Source organism: Cyrtonyx montezumae, unplaced genomic scaffold (assembly GCF_038088225.1).
Source record: "Cyrtonyx montezumae isolate F1298 unplaced genomic scaffold, pur_monq_1.0 scaffold_3, whole genome shotgun sequence".
In the NCBI taxonomy this organism is placed as follows: domain Eukaryota; kingdom Metazoa; phylum Chordata; class Aves; order Galliformes; family Odontophoridae; genus Cyrtonyx; species Cyrtonyx montezumae.
Genome location: NW_027072034.1, coordinates 42,886,646 through 42,899,551, shown reverse-complemented (window position 1 = coordinate 42,899,551; position 12,906 = coordinate 42,886,646). Strand labels below are relative to the sequence as shown.

Genomic DNA, 12,906 nt, shown 5'->3' with positions numbered 1-12,906 from the left:
GAAGGGGACTACCTTATGTGTGTAAGTGTTGAGGTCACAACTTCTGTTTAGCTCCAGACAAATCACTGGGAACTGATCATGAAGCCTCAGGCTACAGTATTTCAGTGAGCATGTTGCTTGTTGCTGAGGGGTGAGAAAAGGAAGGGCTGCTGCTCAGTGGGGACCAACCTCCTCACCTGTGAGACACAGGGATGACAATGAGGAATAAAGAGCCATTGTTGCTGCAGGAGGAACATCCTTTCATTTTCGCCTGTTAGAAAGGTTGTTCATGTCTGCTCTTTTCCTCACCAACTCCAGTAATGTCAGGCAGTAATTGAAGTGCCAGGTTTCAGAGTGGATATGAGCCTCCACAGTTCTCCAGAGCTCCACCCATGGAGCCATCCACCTCCAGCCAGTCCAACTGAGGATTTGAAATGTATACCACAAAACAAAGAGTATAATAACAGGTTCTTCTTATAAAAGTATCGGTTCCTTCTGCTTAAGGCTAGTTTAGTGATCTACCTTCTGTGCAACTCAAAAGACTAAAATTAGCAAACAAGTTCCCTTTATAGCTAATAGAGTTATGTACAGGAGCAAGCTGAACATCCCCCTACATGCTGAGATAAAACTAAAGCATGATTAAGCATCAGGAACACTTGTCACATTGGCCAAATACACAGTAATTCTTAAAATTACTTAAAACAAGATTGGCATATGCAAGTTAACAACTTTTATCTCTCATGTATATAATTTGCCTTAAGCTGCACAGTATAAAAACTGATAGATAAGATACTGAAAAATTATGCTAGCGATATTTATCACTGTGGAGTTTGTATGTTCATAAAGGCGCAAGTAGATGTGTCTGTCTCACTGGAAACACTGCTTTGCATACGAGGAAGAAATGTTTACTTGTGATACATCTTTCTATGTAAATAATAATGTGTATAAATTGTGCTAAATTTGTAATAATGGCTGTCAAAAGGAAGGATTGGCTGAAAATACAAGAACAGAGGATGAAGGCAGTGGACAGTCCATTACTAGAGTAAAAATCTATACTTTACATCTAGAGAAGAAGCGATCTATAAGTGGCCGTTAATATGAAGACATTTCACAGGGAGAGGCTCAGGCTTCATTAAATCTGTTGAAAGAATTCTGCGTATATGACTGAAGCTCAGCATATTCTTATAAATAATTCACATGTGCAAAGAACAAAGCGCTGGCCCTGATCTGATAATAAGTTGATTTATTGGCACAGGAAAGAACAGGGCGCTGAATCCTGCCAACTCCTTGTTCATCAGTGTGGTGATGGCCCGTATGATTAGTCCCACTGGTGGCTGCCTGCTTTGCTCAGCCTCGTGCATACCTGCCCAATAAACAGCCCTCCCCACAAGGGTGTGCAAGGGTGTAATCTGCTAGAGATTTCCTTATAATCATGAGCTATTCATTAGCTTGTTCTCTCTGGTGTCCTATTTCCTTTCAACACTGATAACACTTTAGAAATGTTACCATGCCTGAAGCCACGTATGATTAAGGGGCCCGTAATACAGCGCCAGTGTAAGCTGTACCACTTCTGTTTAAAAAATCAATGTGAGAATTTTAAAGCAGCTGTTAAGTAGTCCATGCTATTCCAGGTTTGTGGAATATCTGTGTTTTAAAGCCAAGCACACCTTTGGATACAGCTCTACGGGAAGGGTGATTGGCAAGATGCTTTGTCCCAGGAAAACCTATGCTTGAGGTAATGCCCCCTCAGCAATGTCCCTGTGCCATCACAAAACAACAGAAATGCCCTTTGTCTCTAGGTCCCTGGCCAGAGATTGGCACAAAGGGATGGCCTTTCCCTCTATGCTCCTTTGTGGCAGAAGACCACCAAAGCAAGGTCCTAGCTGGGGCTTATCGCTTGTCTGGCTGCATTCAGTTCAATATGTGGTGTCTCACTCTGTATCCTGCCATTCTGTTTTGTTGCCCAGTGTGGACTGGGTTCCCATGAAGTCCTGCAGAAATGTGAGAAGGCTGCGCCACTGTACCAAGCAGTGAATGGGGAAGAAAATCTCAACAATACTGTATGAGCTTGCATTTAGAAGCACACTCCCACATAGAAATTGAATCTTTTTGTTTTGTTTTTTAATAAAAAGAAGGTCCCCTGTCCCTACTGACTATAATGAAAAGCAGCTACTTTTCCCTGGCCTCTGTATCTAGCTTTCACATGCATTTGCCTTACAGTAGATGCCACTCCCACTGCCTACAGTCTGTTAGCATAGCCCTACTGACAAGAAGGACATACAGTTCTCCACGTTCTTGCTGTGCAAGATAAGCCTGTGGTACTGTTAAAAAATGGAATTGATTTCACTGGTGTGGCCCAACTTGCTGCTCACAGGCAAGATAGTAAAATAATTTAAATAAATCAGTAATTTGATATTAGATGGCAACTATTAATATGCAATATTGCTCTTTCAAAATCCCTGATGAACAATTTGTAATGGCTTTTCTATAACTTCAGCCTCCTTTTTTTTCTCCTTCAATACATACTGCTCGTCTATACTTGTCTGAGCACTTCTGGAGGATGACATGTAGGAAAAAAATATACACCGAGACACAATTACACCGGTATATCTATAAGAAAAGGCCTAGATGTTTCAAATGTCAGTAGATCTGAAGATGTGTGGGCAGGATTTACAACATTATTATGTTGCCACTGGTTACTGACTGCATTTTTAACCTTCCCATTGCTGGCTAACTGCGTGAAAGAGGAGAAGGCTAGGAACTTACTGCTAGAAACAAACAAGCTCATTTAAAAAATATATATACATATGAAAAATTATCAGCTGTGAAGCTGAGACAAACAAGGGAAAAGAGCGTATAAAGGTTAGATAAGAGCTGTTTCTTCCTGCTGATCAGCCCACACAGCACCTGATCCTTCCCGTTTGCTGGCTTGCTGCTGCTTCCCCTGCTGGGTCAGCTCCCAGGAGCTAGTTCCGTCCATTTGCAAAAGAGGGGAAAGAGTGAAGCTTTTACACAGAGTACTTTAAAGGCACAGACACCTGAGGCAGAAAATATATGATGTCAAAAACTTGGCAGCAAACTCTTGTTGAGAGCAAGAGATTCAAAGACACCAAACAATCTGGTAGATGATCTGATGGAAAATAGCTTCAGAAATGCAACCTGAAGTAGGCTGGCACAGCTTGGGTATGATGAGTAAGGGCAAAAAAGGTCAAGCTTCCTGGGAACATAACAGTGGCATTATTAGGAGATCCATCCAGAGGTAGAGGAACAAACCTAGGGAAGGAACTGGGATTTGGCTTTGATAAGGAAAGAAAATGTGAAAGGAAATTGTGGGTAGAGAGGACTTTGAGACAGGTAATTACTCTTCATGTATCATGCAAAGATAAACATAGGGCATACTCCCATTCCATCTGAGAAGCTCTTGTGGCGACAAGTCTTGCCTGAGAAATTCTATAGAAGCTATTGTCATAAACTAGGGGAACAGCAGGAGACTAAAACCACAGTATTACGCTTAATTAGGCACTCAAAATAAAAAATGGCTTGACTTGCAGGTGTCCTACACAGCCAGACAACTCACTGAAATGAAGGCCACCACAGCTGCTCATCACCTTGTCCTGTCAGGGGGCCTTCAATTTCAGCAAGGAGAGAAATTTACCAGGAAGATGTGAGTATTGTTCCTAAACATGTATTTAGTCCTCATTCGGGCTATCAAAATGAAAACTGAAATAATTCCTTAGAATAACATTTGCTGTTTTCTGTTGATCTGGGAGACAAAATGTAGACAGAAATAGCAGTGTGGCTTTTGACAAAGGCAAAATTTGTGCCTATCAGCTCACACAGTCCAGCTGAAAATGACAGAGAAGAGCTCATTCTCATGCTGCAATGCGTGTGATCAGATATCCCCGTTTCATTTAGAGAACTTTCTGAGAATGCCAAACTGTTCCTAGTTTTAACCTTTAAAATGCAGCATAGACTTTGAGAGCTGCATTGGCATTTCTCAGCATAACCCACACCTCCCACATGCAGCAGGGATGACTTTAACAAGCAGAGTAACAGAGAAGCAGCAGTACATGGCTATGCATGGCCCATGGACCTCTGTAAAACACTGCATCTCGCCCAGAAAGGATTTTCACCTATATTCCTGTTGGCATCACACTAACACTTCATCCTGAGAAGTGGTGTCATCTGTAATAGCCTCACTCATTCTCAGTTTGCTTTCTCTTTCCCCCTCCTAATTCTAGCAAACCAAAGACCAAGAGCAAAGGAGGCAGCAGACCTTTTCACAGAGCGGTAATTAAAGTACCTCAGAAAACAAATAATACCATTAAAAATAAACCTGAAGCTCTTCCTGGGAATGCTGTGCTCTACATGATACAAGCAAGCTGCTTCTGTAGATGTGAGCTTTGCAGACAAGACTGTCTGGGATCCATCTATTCTGCCCTAACATGTCGGAACAGCAGGATTTACATCCTGCTGAGATTTCTTACTCTTAATTAAAAATGAAACAATATGGTGGGACTGAAGTAATCTTTGCCTCCATCAGTTCACTTCATTTTGTTTTGCTCTGTTTGCTTCTGCTAGGGAATAAGTATGTTTGTGTTATGATAATCACGCATTTCTTATTTGAAGTTATTCAATACAACACCAGTGATACTTTTTTAATAGGACCTTCTAGACCCTAATCTAATCTAAGCACAAGATTTTCTATAGATCTAGGCATCAGGCTGCCTACCAAGAAAAGCCTTCATACACAGTGTAGTTAGTAACCTTAATCTAGTAACTGGGTTCTTTAAGTTATGTTTTTGTATATGAGCTGATTTACCCCATTCCTAGGACTTGTAGCAGCTGTACACCCAGCACTGAGCCTGGTTTAGTAAGTTTTTTTAGTTTTTTTTATGGTTGATCTTCACTTCTACATAGTACTGGTAAGGCTCAACTATTTTACAAGTTGGCTGAAACTTAATAACCAAGAGTTTCACTGCTTGAAAACTCCCTATGAAAAAAAGCTATATTACCAGTGTACAAAATATGGAATATATTTTTCTAGTAGGTTCCTTGAAATATACATTTTTAAAAGAAAATCCAGGATTAAAACTGAAAACTACAAATTGACTAGAAAAAAAAAAGCTTCTTTGCCAGATTCTTCCAATTCAACTAACCAATCTCCCTTTCTCTTACAGAATTTTATTTCCACTGCTGTTCTTCTTTAAAGAAATTACATTAAAAAAAATGTTCTCTGTGTTCCTCCCAGCACCAGAGTGGCAAAGAGATACCAGTGTCGTACACAGTCACCCACTGATCCCTAGGCTGGTCAGCAAGAGCATAGGATGGCTCAACATCCCAGAGGACACACAGAGACAAAGGACACACCAAAGGGAAGGGCTTGGGAGCTTGTATGACTGGCATATAAAACCCCATAACACCCAAATCCAACAGCACAGAGCCAGCACCAGCCCCAAGATGAGCTGGAGTTGGCCTGGGATTGAACAACAGCTTGCAGACCATCTTGCCATGAAATGAAGTGACAGGGAAGCTGAAGAGCATATTAGAATAAAAGAAGGCTTGGCTGCCCTGGACAGTGTCCTGGAGATGACATTTGGGTGAGTGCACTGTGGTATTGTCACCAGCATGCTCTGCAGGGTGGCTCTGTGAGTGACTGACCGCATGGTTCCTCTTTACAAGGATCCAATAAGGAGGAAATAAAGCTGCTGTGAGCCCAGAAGGTGCTCCACACATCCAAAATAGTTTCTTCTTTTCAATTTGATTTCACCAGGTCTTTGCTCAGGAGTCAGCTCTGTTTGTGCAGGAACCATTCCATCACATCCTCATATCCCTGGTTTTAAGATGGGCACCAGTGTGTTACATCAACCTCTGGAAAAATTAATAGCAAACAAGTACGAGCAGGTGCCCCCTTCTCCAGCTTTCCTGGACATCAAGGCCTAAAAAAACATATATTCTTTCTATTGTCTGAGTTTGACAAGGCCACATCTTTCCCAAGTGGTGGAATCACACATATGTCATCCTGCAAATGACTTAGAAAAAGTTTATTTCTATTTTTCTGCCTGGTTTTCATCTTGTTTTGATCATTCTAACTCTGTAGTCTCAGAAATGACCACAAAATCCTTTAAGGCTGACCTAGAATTAGCTTTCATTCATAGTGTTGTATGATACCAAATTAGGATCTTTTGGAGAGGTAAGCAAGCACTGTGAGCCCTTTGCCAAAAAGTTGCAATTTCCATCCCTAAGGAAATGTTCTGCCCCATCAGATCACATCACATGTATAATCCTGACTGCTATTCTCACTCCACAGTGGGTCAGTCTCCTTTCTGAGAGGCAGTGCCCAGTTTGGGGGGAGTAGGGAGAATAACTCTCTGTTGGCTCAATTGTCTTTCAGAGGCCAGATGAGGCAGGTGAGGTGAACCAAGATGCATAAAAAATTAATCTAGCCAGTGATTTCTCAGGTTATAATGTAGCTCCAAAATTTTCAACATCATCTTGCAACAAAACCTAGCTATGCAGAAGTCCTTAAAAATAAATTCCACAGCAGAAAGTGATAGCTCAAAGAAATATTTCTGTTTCAAAATATCTTAAAACATGACCGAAGTAAAATATGCCATGTTATCTATAGTTAGACGTCATACAGAAAGAAAAATCCATCAGAGGAAATCAAACATAAACTAGTACTTATGAAAACTTATAAAAACCTTAGGTGAGATTTGAGCCATCTGGGAGCCTGGATTTCATCCTCCCAGTCTAGCCGCAAGTAAATGGCACTGAGTTCACCACTCTTAATTTTAGAGAATCGAATGCTTCTGCTGTAGCTTTGAATCACCAGAAAATATTAGGGATAAATAATTATTATGGTATACATAACTGAACATAAAAATGCATTCCTTTTCTTGTTTCTCTCTCTTTTTTTTCAAGTCCTGGTCCCCATGCCAAAGATGGGTCGACGGTTGGACTTGATTATCTTAATGGTCTTTTCCAACCTTAATGATTCTATGATACTATTTAAAATGATAAGAGTGGGAAAAGTTCCTTCATCACCAAGCCATCTTTAGTCCATGTAATGATGAATTTTTGTTCAAGGCAATCTTTTGATTAAAAGTGTTGTGAACATTTGAGGACTGTTCAAATTCTGGAAACATGTTTAATTTGGAGTGAATACATCAATTCATTTGCAAAACACTTGTGAATGAAAGACTGATGCGAGGTAAGGCTATCAGAAAACAGCTATCAGAAAATCTGATGCCATAGGATTTTGGAAGTTAAAATTATAATAATTAACAAAAATGTAGTTTTTACAGTCTCACCTTGCCATTCTTTCCTTATAACAGCCTGAAAATAATGCTATAGACTTTACTCTGCTTTGCAATCAGAATCCTTTTATTGTGAGGAAGCAGTGGTCGGAGATTCTCCCAGTTGCCAATTCTCATTACATTGCATGGATCTCATCATGCTTGACAGCTTTCATAAAGCTGTGGCTCCAGGAGACTGAAAAATCTCCTGAGAACCTCAGCTTTTGATTACATGGAAAAAAAGAATATCTTAGTCCTCGTGATTGGAGGAGATAAAAAAAAATGTATCTTTGCTGTTCTCCCAATATGCTGAAAGCTTATTAACCCGAAGGCAAAATAATCATCTCTCAGAACCCACAGTGAAAAAATACTTGTCTTTCTTCTAGGCAGGGAGAAAGTCAGAGAGGAGTCTGACATCATTTTAAAACCTGATAAAAGCGCTGCTGAAATTCAAGCCATTAACCTCAGCTGAAAACAGAGAGAAGAACGAGCCCTTTCTTGTCAGAAGTCATAGATTTTTGAAAGAGGTGCACAGTAAAAAACAGAGCTTTTAAAGAAATCATATCACAGGGACAATAGCAAATTAATCTATCAGACAGTGTACAAATAATAGTGAGATACCACCTGGAATCGCCTGTCTTCAAATTAACAAAATAGCCCTTTTTTATTTCCAATTCAGCCACTCTGTCAAACTGAAAATGTCCAAAGCTGCCATATCAAATGATCCAACAGTGGGCGGCTCTTCCAGCCCGTCATAGGTTGCTTTGCATAGTCATCCTACCGCTGACCAACAAATAAGCAGCTGCTACACTTTTTATGTCTTCACACCCCTTTTGGTGTCGGCCCTATAGAATCATTGCACTGCACACTGCATTCTCAGTGTGTTTGATATGACAAGTGCATTGGCACATAGCTGTCTTAATGGAATTGTTTCCTTCAGCAGCTGTCTGCAGCAGCCATATGTGATACAATACACAATAGGAACTGCTCATTTCTACACTGTTTCTGGGGAAGTAAAGGGTTACAAGGGGAAGTGTGTTTATCACACAGTCAGCATTGCACAAAAATAGTCTAGAAGACCAAAATGCTTGCATTAATGTCTTGATATTTTTTAATTAATTTTAGCACCATAGAGATCTATTTTGGATACTGTTAGCATCTACTGTCTGTGCAACGTATACAGAGTTCATAGAATCTTTGGATGTTCAGGAAAGAGAGAAAACCGCTCCACAGCTGCAGGGCAAAGAGCAGCCTGGTGCTGGGGGCAGGGAGAACATCAGCCTCGGTCTCACAGGGCTGGATAATGTGACTGCACGGCTGCCGAGATCAGAAACCAGACGTGCTTTTCTCTTTCAAATGACTCTTTTTCATGACCAAGCTCTCAGCCATTCATTTTTGTTTTCGTTTTTCCGCTAGTCAGTTTCTTGTTAGTCGAAGTTTCTAAGAGCTTAAGAGATTGAACGCCTTTATTAGCAGAGTCCAGAATGTTATGATTGGTCCACCCAAGCCTTCATTTCTCATACAACCAACTGTACTTGTCATATTTGACCACCTCAGTACTACCAGTGCAGAGCCTGGCAAGCGTTGGCCACCTCCTCTGATGAGAAGAGCTGAACAAGGCTAGAGGACATGGTTTAATGGACAATACTGGTGGGAGGTGGACGGTTGGACTAGACCATCTCAGAAGTCTTTTCCAATTTTGGTGATTCTATGATTCTGATTGCTTCTTCAATCCCTAAATTTGACCACATAGTGGCTGGTGATACCCCTTGGACACCCCTGTCATCTGATCCATTCACACCTGAAGGCTCTTACCTTCTAACCCAGTTAAACTGGCCTACTGCACACTCTTTCATTCACTCACCCAGAGCTATGAATACCTAATGCTTTGCCTCTTTCAGAAATGCACTTCTTTGGTTTCCTTTGCATAGGTGAATCCACAGTAAGCAGCACTTGCTGCTACTCTTTCAAGCACGTACTGCCTGCGCTGTATGCTTCTGAGGTTAGTCATGTTATTTCCTGTGCTACCTGATTACCATCAGTAGCTGCAAGTTGGCCGTTTAATTGACTTTTCAGAAACTCAGCTTAGAAGTTTCCTGTGCCTTTCCCACTGTACATGGGGAATAAAATGGAAGCTTAATACATTTACCATCATAAGAAATGCTACTTTTTTTTCCTCAACTTGTCCGCTTGAACTGCTGCAAGGTCCCTGTGCCATCAGGACATCAATATCTTCCCGTGGACCCCATGAAAACCTCAGTCTGAATCCCAGCTTACCACCACATGGTTCTTGAAGTTCTCTGTTGCTGGGGCTGGGGCTGCACACACAGGAAGGACTCCAGGGCCACCCCCTCTGCCACACCCCAGGCAGGGGAACCCCACCATCCTCACTGCCCTCTTCATTCTAGGACCTTTAGTATAGTAACCAAGTTGAGTTGGTTCCTACACTTGGATCCCCACATCTATGCAACCTCCCCAGACCTACAGTCAGCAGCCTTAGCAAACCCAAACTTAACTCATTTTTGCTTTATAGAACTGGCTGAAATGAATACAGGCTCAGCCCCCAAGGGTACAACCAAGGCACTGCAGAAACGCGCTCACCACACTGCTGTAGGCTTGACATCCTTGTCCTTCATGTTGAATTCCTAAAACTGGCTATACCATGACTACTAAAGCCAGTTCCCACTAACTTCTCCATAAGAGATTTTACCCATTGTTACCTGAGGTAAAAACAATCAAAAATCACCCCAGGCCTGAATGAGCCACCAAACACCAGCAATGTGTAGGGCTGCTACTCACATGCAAAATGTATCATTATTGGAATTTTTTAAGTTACTTTTGTTTCCAAATGACTTTTGAATTAGAAGGAAACTATTGCTTTATATTCTACACCAATTCAAGAGCCTTCATAGAAGTGCTTAAAGCATGACCAACATTTTAATAAAATGATTTTAGTTGGCATAGGACACTATCCACTAAAACAGCTTTAGGCTATTAAATTGCTAGCAGTCATGGAATGAAAATTAATTAAAAACTGTTCAGCAGAACGAGTCTTATTAATTAAACCCACTGTGGATTTATACAAGTGAGGCTGAATCTGTGCAGTAATACATTAAGGTTCTTACCGAAGGAGCTACACTGTGGGTGTGGCAAAGCAAAAAGAAAAAATTAACCAATATTTGCTCTTCAACAAATCTCCACATAAATATTAAAGAAGTATTTAAAGTGATGTACTCACATGACAACCAATTTTAAGACATGCAATGTTTAAATGAGGTGCTCTAAGAGCGAGCTTCGAGGGATGCAAAATGCGTCTACTGCTGAGAGCACGTATCAAAACCTGAGAAAGGCAACAGAGGTTTGGATCATCTCCAGAGGCTTCCTAGCATCCTCAGCACCGGCTCTTACACTCCACATCCTTTGATACGCTTCTCCGGATAGAGGACAGAAATACCATCCAGGTTTTAAAACATTTTATTTGCATATTAAAAAAATTGTGCATTCCAATAATTAAAATCATTTGAACCAAAAAAAAAAAAAAAAAAAAATGGCACTCGATTAACTGCATTTTACAGCTCGCAGGACCTTGGTACAGCTTTGCATTTATTCGTGTGTTACTCTAGTTTACTGTAGTCCCACCCAAGTTCTTCTTCCATCAACATGCAAGCTCTTTCATGCCACCAGGACCAAAGCCAGACAGGCAGAGGGAAAGGCAGCGCCTTCATTCAGTGTCAGTAGTTCTCTCTATTCTTTTGATGTGAAAGGGGCAGTACAGTCATTTTAAACTTTATCCAACCTCTTTGCATCTTACAAAGTTAAACAGCTAAAAGAAGTAAAATAAGAAGGCAATGCTTGTGGAATGTACAGTGCATAATTTGGAAGGGCAGATTTCATTACGATTCACCCGCTTGCTTCTCCTGTTCAATCGCTAAAAAAGAAAAAAAAAAAGAAAAAAGAAATAAAAAAGGAGAAATAAGGTTCAAAAAACCTCAAACGTGCATCCGAAGGACAACGTGTATGGATTCTAAGAACGGACGTGTCACAAAGGAGGCACCGGGTGAGGGCTGCAGCCCCACCACCCCCTGGCCCCGCCGCCCCTCTTTGTCTCCTCCCGCCTCGCCGCCGCCCCCCCCTCCCCCCCCCGCCCATCGTCCGTTCCACCCTCCCCCCCTCCCGCACCCTACACTCACTTTCTTTTGAAGGCAGCGGGTTTTTCTCTTGCGTCTCTGTCTTCTTCAGTTTGGACTTGTCGAATTTCTCGATCTCGGCCATGTCGGGTTTGTCGGACATCTTGGCAGGTGGCTCTGAGCGCACAATGGGAGGGAACAGCCCGTTATCCCCGGCACAGCTCCCGGTCCACCCCTCTCTGCCCTCCCCCCCTCGGCGGCAGCGGGGCCGCGCCCGCCGCATCCAGGCGGCAGCGACGCCGCACGGCGGCCCCGGCAGCAGTGGGGCTCCGCCTCGGGAGCCGAAAACTCCACGCACGCCGAAATTACAGCGCTTACCCCGGCGGGTAATTAAATCGATATATATCTATCATTACTATATTCTTTTTTAAGGGAAAAAGTAGAAATCTCATCCAGCAATCCGAGCCCACAGCCCGGCGGCAACCTCCACTACGTACATGCACGGTGCAGAGGCAGCGCCCGCAATTTTAACGCGACGAAAAGAAAAAAAAAATATTTCAAACCGAAGTGAACGGACGGCAACAAAGCCGACCTCCTGCTCACGGTCCTCCACCCTGCAGTTCCCAGACAATAGTCCCCCTCCAGACAATAGCCCGCCCCCCCACCCCTTCCCAGCTCCCCCCCCCCCCGGCCAGCATCCCCCACCCCTGCTCTACCCTGCCCTGCCCGCGACCCCCCCCTCGGGGGGCACCGGGCGGACCCGCGCTGCGGGCCGTGGGGCGGCAGACCCACCGGTGTCGCCGCGCGGTGATGCTCAGCCCGGCCGCTCGCTGCTGCCGCCGCTCCACACGCCAATGTACGGAGCGCTCGCTGGCGGGGCGGTTTTATCCCCGCGCCTATGCAAATCGCGTGGTGATGTCACATTTCTTCTTCTTTTTTTTTTTTTTTTGCCGCTTTCCGCCCTTTTCTGTCTCTTTTTTTTTTTTTACCCTCGCGCGCCCCCCCCCCTCCCCCCCCCCGCTTCCTTCTTCCCCTCCTTTCGTCGCACAGCCCTCCCCGCTCACACGGCTACACACACTCATACGCACACCTCAAAACCGCCCTGGCCCCTATCCTAGCCCGATGGAGGTCCCCCGGGGGGGCTGTAGCTGCCCTCGGCTCCCCAGCCCAGCCCCGCGCCGCCGCCGGGGTCCGAAGCGGGACGCGCCTGGGGCGGGGACGGGCGGTGCCTGGGAAGGGACAGGGGACGGGGCAGGGGGAGAACGGGCAGCTGCGGCTGTGCCGTGGGTTTGAGCTTTTGCGGTGCTTTTGCCCCTTTCCTTCCCGTTGAGCAATGTCAGCTGGCCGGTTGTGTTGGGCGGATTTCCTCATTTCGGGCCTTTAAGAGCTGCGGGTGCTTCCCCCTCCCCCTCCCCCAACCTCCTTTGCAACCGCGCTGCGTGGGGAAAGAATAAAGCCCCATCGCTGCCCTTGCAGCCCTGCCGCAAAGGAGAGCCGCGCCA

The 12,906-nt window shown here is 43.8% G+C and overlaps 1 protein-coding gene across 1 annotated transcript; it reads right to left on the bottom strand.

The window, feature by feature from the left end:
* Positions 1 to 10,735: 10,735 nt before the first annotated feature.
* Positions 10,736 to 12,303, bottom strand: TMSB4X (thymosin beta 4 X-linked). Its single transcript, XM_065741327.1, has 3 exons — positions 12,197 to 12,303; positions 11,468 to 11,581; positions 10,736 to 11,205 (listed from the first exon to the last, which is right to left on the bottom strand). The coding sequence occupies exons 2-3, from the start codon at positions 11,565 to 11,567 to the stop codon at positions 11,171 to 11,173; spliced, it is 135 nt and encodes a 44-aa protein (XP_065597399.1). The 5' UTR covers positions 11,568 to 11,581; positions 12,197 to 12,303; the 3' UTR covers positions 10,736 to 11,170.
* Between the last annotated feature and the right edge of the window lie 603 nt (positions 12,304 to 12,906).

Bases quoted from the DNA above. Each gene is read 5' to 3' on its own strand.
- TMSB4X (XM_065741327.1), bottom strand. From the start codon at position 11,567: ATGTCCGACAAACCCGACATGGCCGAGATCGAGAAATTCGACAAGTCC. The intron at 11,206-11,467 runs GTGAGTGTAGGG...TTTCTTTTTTAG, and splicing joins CCCGCTGCCTTCAAAAGAAA to CGATTGAACAGGAGAAGCAA.